The 15,775-nt window shown below is 38.6% G+C and overlaps 1 protein-coding gene across 1 annotated transcript in view; it reads left to right on the top strand.

Moving 5' to 3' along the window:
* Window positions 1–9,753, top strand: part of LOC309560917 (sodium- and chloride-dependent neutral and basic amino acid transporter B(0+)-like) — an 84,456-nt gene extending 74,703 nt beyond the window's left edge. The window contains exons 9-14 of the mRNA XM_082264607.1: window positions 392–517; window positions 2,838–2,956; window positions 3,891–3,990; window positions 4,440–4,549; window positions 9,135–9,302; window positions 9,513–9,753. Coding sequence (XP_082120733.1) covers window positions 392–517; window positions 2,838–2,956; window positions 3,891–3,990; window positions 4,440–4,549; window positions 9,135–9,302; window positions 9,513–9,680 — 791 coding nt within the window. The 3' untranslated portion in view covers window positions 9,681–9,753. The remainder of the gene's footprint in view (window positions 1–391; window positions 518–2,837; window positions 2,957–3,890; window positions 3,991–4,439; window positions 4,550–9,134; window positions 9,303–9,512) is intronic.
* The last annotated feature ends 6,022 nt before the right edge of the window (window positions 9,754–15,775 follow it).

Raw genomic sequence — 15,775 nt, 5'->3', positions numbered from 1 at the left:
ATATACCTGTATTGATTTAGATATTTAATATCAATGAACTATTCCAAATACTGTGAGAATTTTTTTGAATAATTATAAAAACAAATAATGGCTCCAATGGAATAGAAAGGCATAAATAAACATATGCTGTGCCTGTTGGAGTGTAGTATATTTACTTCTCCCACTTGGCATCCCTATCCTCAGAATTGACTTTATACAAATGTCAGTGATGATTTAATACAGATATGGATTTTCTACATACAGTATATATATATATATTTCTTGTTTTCACCCTGGCTCTGTGCCACTATATTTACATTTTTAAAGGGTTAACTTTAAGACATCTAACACGCACAATAATGCATTTTATTGATTTAAAAAATATATACTAATATTATCTATCATCCTACAGGATTTGGGCTGGCATTCATTGCTTACCCTGATGCATTGGCCAGGCTTCCGGTATCTCCCCTCTGGTCAATTTTGTTCTTCTGTATGCTCCTGGCATTGGGACTTGACTCTCAGTTTGCACTAATTGGTGAGTTACACGGATATTCTGTGCTCCATCGTGGCAATACAGTGTTCCCTTCATTGTAATTTTCCCTTAATTCTATAATAATTAGGCCTGACCAATATGTGTGTAGCAATGACCTTTGAAGGAGCTGTTAAATTGTATTGGGTTCTTCCACCTTACTAGTCACCTGCCCCGTTGGCTTGAATATCTAGGGAGAGAGGGTTAAGGGCGCAGGATCCCCTAAACATTAAAAATATATCAGGTCCTCTCAGTAATATTAATGTTGGTGACATCTGTAGTGCCTTAGTGGCAGCCTGCTAGTTAGAAATAGATCAGTTGAGAATATTTAATTGGTGCCCCTAAATTTTTGAATTGCAGCGTCGCTCCCAGTGACAATGGATCTTTTAGGTACCTCTAATGGTAGCTAAAGATACTGCAGTAGCAGCCTCCCAATAAAAATTTGTCCTCAGCCCAAGCAGTCAGAAATGCCTTACAGAGCTGAGTTATGATGTCTCCATCCAATGTCTATCTGAGAGAAGTTCTCCCTTAGCTCTCCTGTAATCCCTTCACAAAGCAGACTCCTCTAAGGATGCTTCTTACTGTTGGCCACCTTCTTAATTCTCCAACCCCAAAACAGACAAGCTTAAATTTCTTGGATCAACGCTCAGGCCCAAGGGGAATGCTAATTTATATTTTATATATTGGGAAGTGTAACTGACTTACACTTTTATAAAAGGTCCACTTTAGGACCTCAAAAAGGCAATGACAATGTCAGAAGCACTTGTTTTTTTACAAAGATTTTCTAACTTGTTGCAAACCCTTCACGTGAACTGACCTTCTCAATTAGATCATAGAAATAACATGTTCATTAAATTTTTATGGCTTTTAAAACATATCTGTGAGGTATATTCATATCAGAAATGACTGCCCTTAAGAAAGCCTCAAGGTCCCTCAGAGATCAAACTGCACAGCTGATAGGCCATCTGGAAGTCTAGTTTATAGCTAATCCTTCAGATGGTAATAGAGAAGCATGGATCTCTGCACAAGAGGCTCTGAATAGGGTGGATACCTCGGCTGCAGATAAGAAACGTTTCCCAAAGTGGGGCAGTTGGTTGTAAATGCACCAGAGGTGATTATGATTATGATCTGAACTAGTGGGATTCTATTCGGACCTGCACTGCCTTAAACAAACACACTACCTAGATTCCTTACATGAGTATCAGTGGGGCGTGGAATTACCTCGCCTGTCGGACCCCCACAAAAAATTAAGGGGGTAAAAATCTAATATAATAATGCGTTAACAATAAGAAAGTAGCTGCCAGCACTAAATAACTGAAATACAGATTATATAGAAAAGGGTAATAGATATGTGCAGTGCTAAATAAAGTGATATGACAATGAAAACATATCCACAAAAACAATAAATCACATAGTGAATATATGATAACTTAATGTCCATATAAATGTGATAGGTGACATAATGACTTGATAGTGACATCAACAAAGTCCCATATAAAAGAAAAAAAGGGGTCCAACAAGTGAGAAAATTGGTCCAGTTCAAGAAGATCCAACTCAAGGTAAATATATGAAAATCAGATCCCGTCACCAAATGTTCATATATATATAAATGTTTTGGTACATTTTCTCTAGAAGTTGACATTGGAATTTATTTTGTGTTGTTTATATTCTCAACAAAGCTTTTTTTTTTTAGATAAAAAACATTTTTTACTGCTTTTCATTTTTGTAAAAGCAGTGCAAGGAAGCATGACTACGCCTTACTTTGGATTTATTGTCAAATTTTATTATTCATAACAATTAATCTTCAGGCATATCTTTTTTTCTAGTTTTAGAACCTCTGACAGTTTTTTATGTATATCTTGGGGACATTTCTCCTCTTGTCTACTTCCAGAGACAGAAAAGGAAGAAAGAAATAAGAGGGTAGATCCCAGCTTTAACAGTTGTCACTGGAACAATTTTTCCTCTCTCTTTATGCTCTAGTGACAGTTGTGATGTTTTGAATTCATCTTCTTTGAGTGATTCTTTCAGATGAAGACATCAAAGCAATAAATGACTAACAGATATTTTAATCCTTCCACAAAAAAACAAAAATTGATCTAGGGTTGCATTTTAAAAACAGTTGCATATGCAGGATCACACTTAAAGTTTCCTTACAATTCTATACTTTTAAAATGTGTAGGGTTGAAATTATTGATGAATAAAAGTGGAATTTTCCTATAACCTTTTTGGTGGTAAAGACATATAATGTACTATTCTTAATATTGGCCTGTTGTTTGGATATGGTCATTTATGTAAAACCTACTTACTTTTGTTTATTTCCTTATAGAAACTCTTACAACAACAATACAAGATGTTTTCCCAAACGTAATGAAAAAAATTAGGATTCCCTTAACAGCTGCGATATGTGCTATGTTATTTTTACTGGGGCTCCCATGTGTTACACAGGTAAACTTTTGCCTGGCTGTTGCTGCATGCCTGAAAAGAAATACATTTAAATATTCTTCATGATTAAGAACACCAGGAAAATTGGAAACACTGTGAATTTTTTTCTTGAAATTGTGGATTTAGTCCCAACAAAAAGATAATTTATAAAATAAAAAAAGCAAATCAGAATAATTAAATGCAAGTGAAAAAAATGTTAATACAGCACAGTTTTCTTAATACGTTAATCCTTAATCAATGTTTCCCAAGGATGGTTTTATTGAATAAGAATGGCTTCACAAACATCTGTATGGCTTGGGTAGACTGGGGTGTTTTTTATCTTATATTTGGAAAGATTTATTAGCATCCTTATTTTAGTTATTCAAAGGGTCAGTCCAACCAAAAAATAATAGTTTAGTTCTAGGTGAGCTGAAATATCATCTATAATTTTGAATATCTTGTGGAACAAGATCTCCATACCATATATGCCAAATACTTTACCTCCCATCTTAGAGTGTTGGGTTTTCCTTTTTAGGTGATTCCACTCCTTTTGCATTTATATAGTAAATAGTATAAATGTAAAAAAAAATCTAATACAGCAAGCAGAACCCCCAGACAATGACTTGCATAGGTCTACCAACCTGTGATTTCAAAAGTGCTTTGGCGTTCTCAACAAATATAAAAAGCCATTAGATGGCTTACCTCTCCATCATATATTAAAAACTCACACATATATTTTGGGTGACTTTAAATTGTTGAGAGAATATTTATTTCATCCTCAGTTAAATTCCTATACCAAAGAAATTCCTGGTACAAAATATATTTTACTTTCTGTTGGTTAGACCCAGGCTACATGCTATAAGCAAAAGAAAAAAAATAGAGCTTTAGCTAAATCAAAAGTTCTATAACATGGCATTCTAGCAATAGCAAACAAACATTTACCTGATTATGTCCACAGGCCGGAATTTATTGGGTAAACCTCATTGACTCATTTTGCGGTGGATGGGCTCTTCTATTTGCTGCCGTTTTGGAGCTGGTGGCTGTGATCTGGATATATGGTAGGTACTTTAAAGTGTTCTCATGTACAGTACATGATGATATACTAGGATCAATTCACAAAGCTGCTGATCCCTTGAGTAGCTGTCATTTTTTTGGATACCACACTATATAGCTCATATCGATAAAATCTCAATTTTAAAGGTGCATTACACTCTTTAATTACCCTGCTTCGTAAGTAGTGGTGAATCAAACCCAGTGTATGTTACTGTTTTGTACCTAATACTCTTAGCATGTCCAACAAGGTTTTATTACAATAATAAAAATACAAAACAGCAAGAATGTAAAATTGTCATATAAAAATGTACTTTTACGTAAAAGTAAAAATTTCAATCCAAATGTATACATATAAGAAATACATTCCTTTTTTACATATTTTATCATAGGATTAACCTTTGTGCATCGTTCATTTGACAAAGGTGATATATGTTATTACTGTTCATTTTAACAGGTGGCAATAGAGTTATCCTGGATATAGAGATGATGATTGGGAAGAAGCACTGGATATTCTGGCTGTGGTGGAGAGTATGCTGGTATTTTATATCCCCAGTATTACTAGCAGTAAGTTTTATTATGGCTTTATCTAATTATAACAACAAGTTATCACTTCACTTTGGAGGGTGATAATTTCTGTAATGCATTTATTTGCCCACTTTAAAACAAAAGGTTTACAATTCTGTGCATTGTTTTTCTTAATTTCTGTATCCAGCATTTATATTTAAAACTTAAAAATATATATTTTAAGTTTTTGCAAAAAAAAAAAACTAATATATACAGTATGACTGCAGGAAGCAGGACAAAGATTAGGCCCATTTTCACACTGAACCTCTTTACCTTACATGAAAATGCAAGGTCAGTTTATGTTGCAAACCCCTCCCTTGTGCAGTAAAAGTAATTAAAAAATCACATACATAGAACACATATGTCTATCTAATGTCTGCTTCCTGTAGGCACTAATGTTGCCATCTAAAGACACTACAGCACTGTGCAGAAGCAATTGGAATGCTCAGCTTTCTTAGAATCCAATGTAAGGGTGTAAGATACGATTTTCTTTTACAATTTTTCTCTAATTTTTCAGATAACTTTTACTGTACATTTGTCAGTGTGAGAGATGCCTGTTCAGCAGTTACGGCTGAGATTACAAGGACAGCTGAATGAGTCTGAAGAGTGACTCATCTTCCTTTCTATAGGAACATAAGTATGATATTAAGTGTAGGTAGGGATGGGCCGAACAACCCCCTGTTTGGTTTGCAGCAGAATTTTCAAACATTGAGAAAGTTTGGAACCGAATAACATACCCCATTGAAGCCTAAAAGGCCTGAACTGGAAAAATCAAAAGTGCCTATTTTGAAGACTTATATGCAAGTAATTGGGCATACAATGGTTATGGGGGTCCAGGTACTGCCCCGAAGGACATGTATCAATGAAAATAAGTTTGTAAAAAAAAACGGCATTTTTAAATCAGTGTTTTACTGATGATAAAAGTAAAAGCATAAAAATGAGAAATAACAATAAAAATGAAAAATTCCTTTCAATATAGTGTCTGGGGGTCTCCTTAGTCTGCCTGTAAAGTGGCACATCTGTACTGTGTATAAAAGCTGCTGCAACAATAATGACAATTATAAAGCCAAAAAAATGACATTTTCCCTGCATACTTTATTTATTTTGGAAATAACAATTTGGGGAGCCAGTCTGTATGATGAGATCACAATGTAGTGCATTGGGAACAAGATTAGAGATTTTTTGGATAAATTCTGGTGTCTCTTTCGCAGAATTTGGATAGAAGTAACAAGTGCATGAAAATTGGTCTTTTGGTGTCCGTGGTGCCTATAGAGGTACTCTTGATGAAAGCAAGAATTGGCCTTGCTGTCAAAAATTTTAATGATATGCACCTGTCAAACAGGTGCAGGAAAATTGGTATTTGGGTGTCCGTGGTGCCTTCACACTGTAACCCTATAGCGGTACTCTTGATGAAAGCAAGAATTGGCCTTGCTGTAAAAAATTTAAATTATTTGCACCTGTCAAACAGTTATGGAAAAAAAAGGTCTTTAGTTGTTAATTGTGCCCATGAAACCCACACCAAAAATTCTTCCACATGAAATTAACACCCACAAAGCTAAGCAGCCTAGAAGTCTTGCAGAGATTCCATATCCAAAAACACTTAATCAGTGACATTGACATCAGGGGCTTCATAGCTGCTGCTAATCCAGAACTGATTCATTTTGATAAATGTCAGCCGGTCCGCAGAGTCTGTGGACAAACGTGCTTTTATCAGTAACAAAACCTCTGGCAACACTGAATGCCCATTCGGAAAGCATGCTGGATGCTAGGCAGTGAAGCAGCTCAGTTGAATCCTGGGCAAGTTCTGGCCAGTGGTCTATTGACCCAGTAACCCAGTGGATTGTCAACTGGAAAGCTCTGTTTTTGTACCTAGATAATCATCCACTATATGATGCAGACTCTGCCGATGGGATGTTGACGCTGACAATCTTGGGCGCTGAGGACTAAAAAAATTGTAAAATGCTTTACTTAGGTGGCCTTCCTTCTCCGCCGCTCCTCTCTTGATCAAGAGAAGCCTCAAAAACGATGTTTTCCATGAGACAGTACCCTACCAGAGTCAGAAAAGGCGCTACATAAACTCTTCTTTAAGGTGTCCTCAAGAGATTTCATCTTCATTTCCCTCTGTGGGAATGGGATGAGTTCTGAGACTTTCCCCTTGTAATGATGATCAAGGAGGGTTGCCAACCAATAGTGATCCTTCTCCTTGATGCCACGTCTTCTTGGGTCCTTTCCCAACCTTTGAAGCATGAGGGAGCCCATGCAACACAAGTTTGCGGAGGCATGAGAAGAAGATTCCTCGCGGTCACTGAGGATTACAGTATCTGGAACTGCCCCCTCCCAGGCATGTACTATACCCAAGGGTTCTGGGAATAAAAAAAACAGCTGTTAAGGGTTGACGTATGTCTTGTTCTGCTTCAATGCCTCCAAATCTAGCAGGATCCTTCTCCTCCCCCTCCTCCTCCTTCTCCTTCTCTTCCATCTTCTCTTGTGTTTTGCAGCATGGCAAGAATGGTGTCTGCATAAAGTAGGCCTTGAGAGGAAAGGAAGTCCTCCTTGAGTGCCCTGACCTTAATGTCAGGCAGATTCTGCTCTAGCAGAAACACAACAGGAATTGTGTCACTGATGCATGCATTATCACTGCTCACCATCCTTGTCACCTCCTAAATAGGTGGCAATACAGTGCATGCATACTTTATCAGCAGCCTTTGGCGCAGAGAAAAAAAAGCCAAGCTGGCCTGAACGTGTCTTTGTGCTTTACTCACACAGATACTCGTTGACAGCCCATGTGTAGCTGCTGCCTGGTGGGTATATCACAAATCAGGCGGTTCACAGGCAGGGGGAATTCCTGCTGAATTTCAGACAACCGAGCACTGGCTGTGTATGACTGCCTGAAATGGCTACAGACTCTTCTTGCCTGCTTTATCATGACCTTCCAACCCTGGGTACCTATTTAGGAAATGCTGCACCACCAAATTGAGAACATGTGTCAGGCATGGCACATGTGTCAACTGTCCCTAAGGGCAGAGAGGAGGTTTGTACCACCACCATTCCTGGCTCCAACTGGCATGGCACCAGTTGGAGGCATCTGGGCCTGCCCCTGCAGAGTTGCAAGAATCTCTGCTGGAGGAGGAAGAAGAGGGGGTGGTTCTGACAAATCTCTTATCATCGCCACTATCTGTATGGAGACTTGGCTGCACAACAAGCTGCAGCACTGAGCCCTGTCCTGCATCCTTCTTTGTTACAAGCTGAGTTACCCAGTGTGCTGAGAATGAAATATAGCATCCCTGACCATGCTTGCTGGACTACGTGTCAGCTGTAACATGGACCATGTGGCTGACTGCCTTGTTCAACGATGCCACAACATTGCCTTTCATGTGATGGTACAGAGCTTAGCAGCACTAACGTACTGCAATATACTGCATTAAACATGAAGTAACGCACTGAAATATACTGCATTAAACGTGCAGTTACTCACTGAAATATACAACGTTAAACAGCACTAACGCACTGAAATATACCGCGTTAAACGTGCAGTAACACACTGAATTATACTGGGTTAAATGTGCAATAACGCACTGAAATATACTGCGTTAAATGTGCAATAACGCACTGAAATATACTGCGTTAAATGTGCAGTAAAGCACTTAAATATACTGCAGTAAAGCTGTCCTGACAAAATAAACTAAAGTAAAAATGAATGGTTACACTACACTCACACTAAACTATAACTTGATTCCCACTAAACTGACACTAATGTAAAATTGAATGGTCACACTACACTCACACTAAACTATTACTAGATTCACACTAAGCTGATATTCCACACTGACAACAGAATGACAATAGCTACACTATCACACTGTTAAAAGTAATTCTTATACCAGTGCTTATGAACTGCAGTTCTGAAGTACTTCAATAGGTCAGATTTGGTAATATCACATAGTGGCAAAAGTTGTGTGAATCAATGATCCAAGAACATAGAATACATTTCTTTGTATAATGTAAAGTAATTGTAAACGATCACTTTGTAAAACAATCTATTCACTTTAAAATAGAAATGAAAGGCAACCCATTTGTGTGTAGATATTAAAAAAACATTATTCACTTTTTTTATAAGTGATCACATTCCCACTGTTCCCTCTGTTCTCAGCTGCATAAGTGCTGGGGGGAGAAGCAGCAGCAGTAAACTGAGCTTCTCAGTGAAAGGCTGTGCACGGGGAAATGTCAGGACAAGTCTGGTCATTGGAGGGGAGCAGGCTGAGATCCCAGCATATATAGAGAACTGACCACGCTGTTCTGTCCTGCTAAGTGTGGTCAGTTTTTAATAGGAAAGCAGAGAGAGTGGCAGGAACACCAGGGATTTCACAAGGAAGTGACACAAAGAGAACAGGAGTACATAACACAACAGGCACATGTCAGAAATATGAAATGTTGGAGTAACAAACATTTTAAGAAATTCTGGAAAATTGAGGTCTGGAGTTGAGAAACACTACAAGTGTTACATCCATGAATATGTAATATCTTCCTATTTTTTCCAATATAAACCATTTTACTTTATGTTTTTTTTTTCTTTTGTTTTTTACAGGCCATTTTAATCTGGTCTTTGGTCACATACCAAACTACAACATATGGAGGTGTAGTTTACCCAAAATGGGCGATTATATTAGGATTTTTAATGGTTGTCTTCTGTCTTATATGGATTCCCATCATCGCTATTGTGAAGGTCATTCAAGCCAAAGGGAATATTTTTCAGGTATGGAAAAGCATTTCCTATGCTAAATCTAGGTTGGAGTGTAAAAACTTTGCTATCCAAAAACAAGCCCAAAAAAGATGAACTCCGAACCAAGTAAGCATGCAATATAGAACTATTATATCGACTGAGAAGCTTTTTTTTGTGCAGAATTGTCTCTTATAACTTGTCAGTGAACTTTAATGCTAAACGAATTTTCTTTTGTTATTGCAGCGTATTGCAAGTTGTTGTAGACCAACTGAAAACTGGGGACCTGCCCTGGTGAAGAATCGTGGAGAGAGGTACAAAGATATGAAGGATGACAGAGTCAAGGAGGAGGACAAAGGAGTGGAAATTCCAGACATTAAAGGACTTGATAATGTTTCATTTCAGAGAGACTAAGACTGAGATACCTCATATGTATATAAATTGACCATCTCTGATAGACTGATGAATCCATAGAATAAGGCAGGCTATACACGTTTAAATCCTAGCTGGTTCAGCAGGAAACGGCCGAGATTCAAACCGTGTATGGGCAACCTGAATGTACCAAGTTGATTGATCGATCAACTTGGGTCCAATCAGCATGCCGGGTTTTATCTGCAATTATCGTTAGCGGCTTCTATAGCTGCTAGCAATAATAAATGCCTTCTCCCAACAGGGATGGCTTCTTCTGCCCTCCCTCCGATAGGAGAAGACAATGGCCCCAGCAGGAGGGATTCCTGCATCAACACTATCTGTGTTGATGGGGAAATCTAGCAAATTTCTTTACTGCAACCCGTAGTTGCAGGAAAGAAACTCGCTCTGTGTATGGCTAAGCTGCTAAGTGGCATCAAGAAGTTTGCTAGAGTGACAAGGAGATTAATTAGAGCTGTGTAAACATGCTTTTTTTTTTAATGGAAGGCTCAATGTACGCACATGGGGCATGGAAAATGTAAAATACTGTGTGAATGTTACAAGTGCTAAATAAAAGACAAATGTACATAAATACTCTCTATTAATAAAAAGAAAACACTTTTTCGTATTGGTGTTTTTGAGATTACTATTCAGTAAATCTTAGAAATAAATATTGCTTAGAAATGTTAAACGGTTTTCACCTTTTTCTTAAGGTCAATGCAAACCCTAACTAAAATTTTCTTAAAGTAGAACTGAAGGCAAAACATTTTTTCCATTTTGGATAGTGTAAAAGAGGGTCATAACCCTTGTCAGGTTTTTTGCCATTTGTGGCCCAATGGGGAGCTTTCTCTTCACTTCCTCTCCCATAGCTACAGTAGGAAGTGAGAGGAAATCTTTCCAAAGTGAGAGAAATCTCTATTAGTCACCAGAGTCAACAGAACTAGTATTCCATTTGAAAGAATTTCCCTCTGTTCCTGTTCTGGTGACCACTTCAAATTTGGGATTTCCTTTCAGTTTCGCTCTCAGTGCAAATGGTAAACAGGACAAAATAGAGAAGGTATACCTCCCTGAAGGTCCTGAAGTCTTCCTCCACTCCACCCAAAACCAAAAATGTTTTGCTTTCAGTGCAATGTGCATCATAAACAAGTGCAGATGCATTGCCAGGTACTGTTTTTGTATGTCACAGAAAAAGAAGAAAGAACCACTTGCAATAGTAAAAAACAGTTTTCTTTTTTTAACCAGTAATGCAAAGTTAAAGCCTACTCTATTAAAGTACTGTAGGTGCATGCCAGCACTATCAATATTCAGTTGTGCAGTAATTTACAGCAGAAATCCCTGTGGTGCCACGCTTCACACATTCCCCAAATGTGCGGTCAGTGCAGGCTACTGCTTCCTGTGTGTGATGAGGTAGCTTCTCTCCACCCAACACATTTGGTTAGTATACTTCTTTAGGATAGTGCAGAAAACAGGTACACTAATGAGCCAGGTGTGCACTGGGCTTATGTAAGAGCTGGGAGTAGAGGTTAGTGGCCCCACCCTCCCAAGGGGGTATGTCTGTGCAAGGGAGCTGTAAGGAACATGTTGCTCCGTACCGTCCATTAAAGGCCAAGCCTGTAAGGATGTAGCAGCAGGGAGCTGCAGGAGAAACAGTCAGTCTGAGGAAGGTTCAGCGTTTAGTGTACGAGCACTGGGGATTGTGGGTTTGATGGTCTGGAGGACCACGGCAAAAGTCCTATGCAGAGAAGAGCCACGAGGTGGAGTACTGTTTGTTGTGGCACATTGATGGCACATTGATGGTGAGAACCACTGCAAGGGAGTTCTCAGTAGACTCACTGTTTGGCGCTACCAATGAGCTAGAATACCCCAAATCATCACAGTGTGTGTATGTTTGTATCAATATTTATATATAAATATATATATAAATTTTTTTTTTATTTAGTATCTCACAAAAGTGAGTACATCCCTCACATTTTTGGAAAAACTTTATTATATCTTTTCATGTGACAACACTGAGGACATGGATTACTGGAACCATGTCCTGTGGTTTGATGAGACCAAGATAAACGTATTTGGTTCAGATGGTGTCAAGCATGTGTGGTGGTAACCAGGAGTACAAAGTGTGTCTTGCTTACAGTTAAGCATGGTGATGAGAGTGTCATGGTCTGGGGCTGCATGAGTGCTGCCGGCACTGGGGAGCTACAGTTCATTGAGGGAACCATGAATGCCAACATGTACCGTGACATACTAAAGCAGAGCAAGATCCCCTCCCTTCGGAGACTGGGCACCAGGATAGTAATCCACATTATAACGACCCCAATCACACCTCCAAGATGCCCACTGCCTTCCTAAAGAAGCTGAGTGTAAAGGTGATGGACAAGTATGTCTCCAGACCTAAACCCTATTGAGAATCTGTGGGGCATGGAGAAGTGGAAGTGGACTCTAATGGGAACCTGTGAAGCTCTGTTGATCTAAATGCCCAAGAGGGTTTAGGCAGTGCTGGAAGATAATGGTGGCCACACAAAATATTGACACTTTAGGCCCAATTTTGACATTTGCACTTAGGGGTGTACTCACTTTTCTTGCCAGCGGTTTAGAGATTAATGGCTTTGTGTTGAGGCATTTTGAGGGGACAGCAAATTTACACTGTTATACAAGCTGTACACTCACTACTATGTCTTCATTGTTGTCACATGAAAAGATATAATAAAATATTTATATTTATATATATATATATATATATATATATATATATATATATATACATACACAGTGCCTTGCGAAAGTATTCGGCCCCCTTGAACTTTTTGACCTTTTGCCACATTTCAGGCTTCAAACATAAAGATATAAAACTGTAATTTTTTGTTTGTGAAGAAACAACAACAAGTGGGACACAATCATGAAGTGTAACGAAATTTATTGGATATTTCACCTTTTGCTGCGATTACAGCTGTAAGTCACTTGGGGTATGTCTCTATCAGTTTTGCACATCGAGAGACTGAAATTTTTGCCCATTCCTCCTTGCAAAACAGCTCGAGCTCAGTGAGGTTGGATGGAGAGCATTTGTGAACAGCAGTTTTCAGTTCTTTCCACAGATTCTCGATTGGATTCAGGTCTGGACTTTGACTTGGCCATTTTAACACCTGGATATGTTTATTTGTGAACCATTCCATTGTAGATTTTGCTTTATGTTTTGGATCATTGTCTTGTTGGAAGACAAATCTCCGTCCCAGTCTCAGGTCTTTTGCAGACTCCATCAAGTTTTCTTCCAGAATGGTCCTGTATTTGGCTCCATCCATCTTCCCATCAATTTTAACCATCTTCCCTGTCCCTGCTGAAGAAAATCAGGCCCAAACCATGATGCTGCCACCACCATGTTTGACAGGGGGGATGGTGAGTTCAGGGTGATGAGCTGGGTTGCTTTTACGCCAAGCATAACATTTTGCATTGTTGCAAAAAGGTTCGATTTTGGTTTCATCTTACCAGAGCACCTTCTTCCCCATGTTTTGTCTGTCTCCCAGGTGGCTTGTGGCAAACTTTAAATGACACTTTTTATGGATATCTTTAAGAAATGGCTTTCTTCTTGCCACTCTTCCATAAAGGCCAGATTTGTGCAGTATACTACTGATTGTTGTCCTATGGACAGAGTCTCCCACCTCAGCTGTAGATCTCTGCAGTTCATCCAGAGTGATCATGGGCCTCTTGGCTGCATCTCTGATCAGTCTTCTCCTTGTATGAGCTGAAAGTTTAGAGGGACGGCCAGGTCTTCGTAGACTTGCAGTGGTCTGATTCTCCATCCATTTCAATATTATCGCTTGCACAGTGCTCCTTGGGATGTTTAAAGCTTGGGAAATCCTTTTGTATCCAAATCCGGCTTTAAACCTCTCCACAACAGTATCTTGGACCTGCCTGGTGTGTTCCTTGTTCTTCATGATGCTCTCTGTGCTTTAAACGGACCTCTGAGACTATCACAGTGCAGGTGCATTTATACGGAGACTTGATTACACACAGGTGGATTCTATTTATCATCATTAGTCATTTAGGTCAAAATTGGATCATTCAGAGACCCTCACTGAACTTCTGGAGAGAGTTTGCTGCACTGAAAGTAAAGGGGCTGAATAATTTTGCACGCCCAATTTTTCAGTTTTTTTATTTGTTAACAAAGTTTGAAATATCCAATACATTTCATTTCACTTCACAATTGTGTTCCACTTGTTGTTGATTCTTCACAAAAAATTACAGTTTTATATCTTTATGTTTGAAGCCTGAAATGTGGCAAAAGGTCGGAAAGTTCAAGGGGGCCGAATACTTTCGCAAGGCACTGTATATATATATATATAAAATACATTGATATATCAAATAAAATGCAGGCAAAAACACCCTCAGCTTACATTCTTATCATACACATCATACTATATATATTGATACATACTATATATTGATAATACAAAGAGACTGTACATATCTCTTTATGTCCTTAACAATCATAGATAAGTCATTTTAAATCCCAATCGTTACTGAATCCTTGTGGTGACAAAATGCCTAAAAATAAATCCATTTAGTCTAATTTTGCAATTTATGTCCAGTCGAGTTCGACTCCTCCAAAACCTTGCAACCTTATTGACCACACATATTCTTAACTCTTTTGTTATATGTGTGTGTGTGTGCTATCCATTAAATTGTGTCCAGTTCTTAGCAGTTCTGTGGGCCAGCCATCTGGGCACCATGTCTGATACTCTTGAGAACCTTTTTTTCCATTACATTTTCTTGGCTAAAAATGAGGTCACCTGTAAGGGTGAGCTAAGGTTCCTTTCGAGAAACTGTCACATGATAGCCAGCCACTGGTCCATTCAGCTGCCGCCACCTAATCCCCCCCCCCCTCACAGTTGCACTTAATAAAAGGGGCTGGGATGCTGGTGAAATCCAAAGGCATGCACACCCTAATCACCATATGTAGCGCAGATTCAAAAATATTGTACAAAAATAATTTAAAAAAATGTAAAAAATAAAATAATACATTTAAAAAAATAAAGACACCATCCACTGCCCCACTGACAGCAATCTCTGCCCTACTGACACCGTGCACTGCTCTATGGACACTGTCAGTATATATACACATGCACACACACACATATGTGTTTGAGCTTTGGGGTGCAACCCTAATGGAAAGGGCTGTGCACACCTATGGTGACATCATTGACCTAAAATGATCATATGAGGAACCTGTGACTTCCAAAAAACAACTAAAGATCACCTTATAAAGAACACAAAAAGAAAAGAAAAATGCCTATGGGACTTTAAATGAGGTGGTTACCGTTACCGTTACCGTACTGCATTTTATTTTGTTATACAATACACAGTAGACAGGATCAAACAGTAAAAATACAAAAAAGTTTACATATAGGTCCATAACAGTATAAATTGCATGTTGGTACATAAACATCTTGAGGCTCAATGCATTTCGTGAGATTCGACTCACTTCTTCAAGAGCAGATGCGTATTTGGTCTATAAATATAATACAACATAGTACCAAAATACAATGCAGTAATCATAAAATTTTATTTTAAAATGGACCTAAAGGCTGATAGGTACTCACATTGGCTGAGCCGGGATGAGAGACCTGTGCAACCCCCAGGTAGCGGCCGCAAACGCCTGATCTGGGAGTTGAAGGAGTGGAACAAACAGACAGCCTCCAAGGGGGGACATGTGGGAGATAAGTGTGGTAGATCCAATGTGGGAAGATATCCCTTGTGCTCCATAGCGGTTAGCTGTAACAAATATATGTGTATATGCGTATATAAGAATATGTAAAAATAATTAAATAAGGTCATCTACTATATATAGTAATGGATTAAAGGAGGTATCTGTCTAATATACATATAGTAGAGCACAAGCAGAAGTATGGAGCAAGAGATAAAAAGATCAAAGATGTATAGTGAAATAGATGGAGACCAGGGAAGTGGAGGAAAAAGAAACAATAATACTAATATAGAGTGTGGCAAAGTCAAGAAAGAATGAGAGATATATAGGGGTAGGAAAGTGTGAAATCCATAGGGAGTAAAATAATATACCAGAGTGAGTGGAAGTCTGCCAAGGAGGAATG

The sequence above is a fragment of the Pelophylax lessonae genome (genome assembly GCF_965119305.1).
Source record: "Pelophylax lessonae genome assembly, chromosome: 7".
NCBI lineage: Eukaryota > Metazoa > Chordata > Amphibia > Anura > Ranidae > Pelophylax > Pelophylax lessonae.
This window is presented reverse-complemented; position numbering and strand designations above follow the sequence as displayed.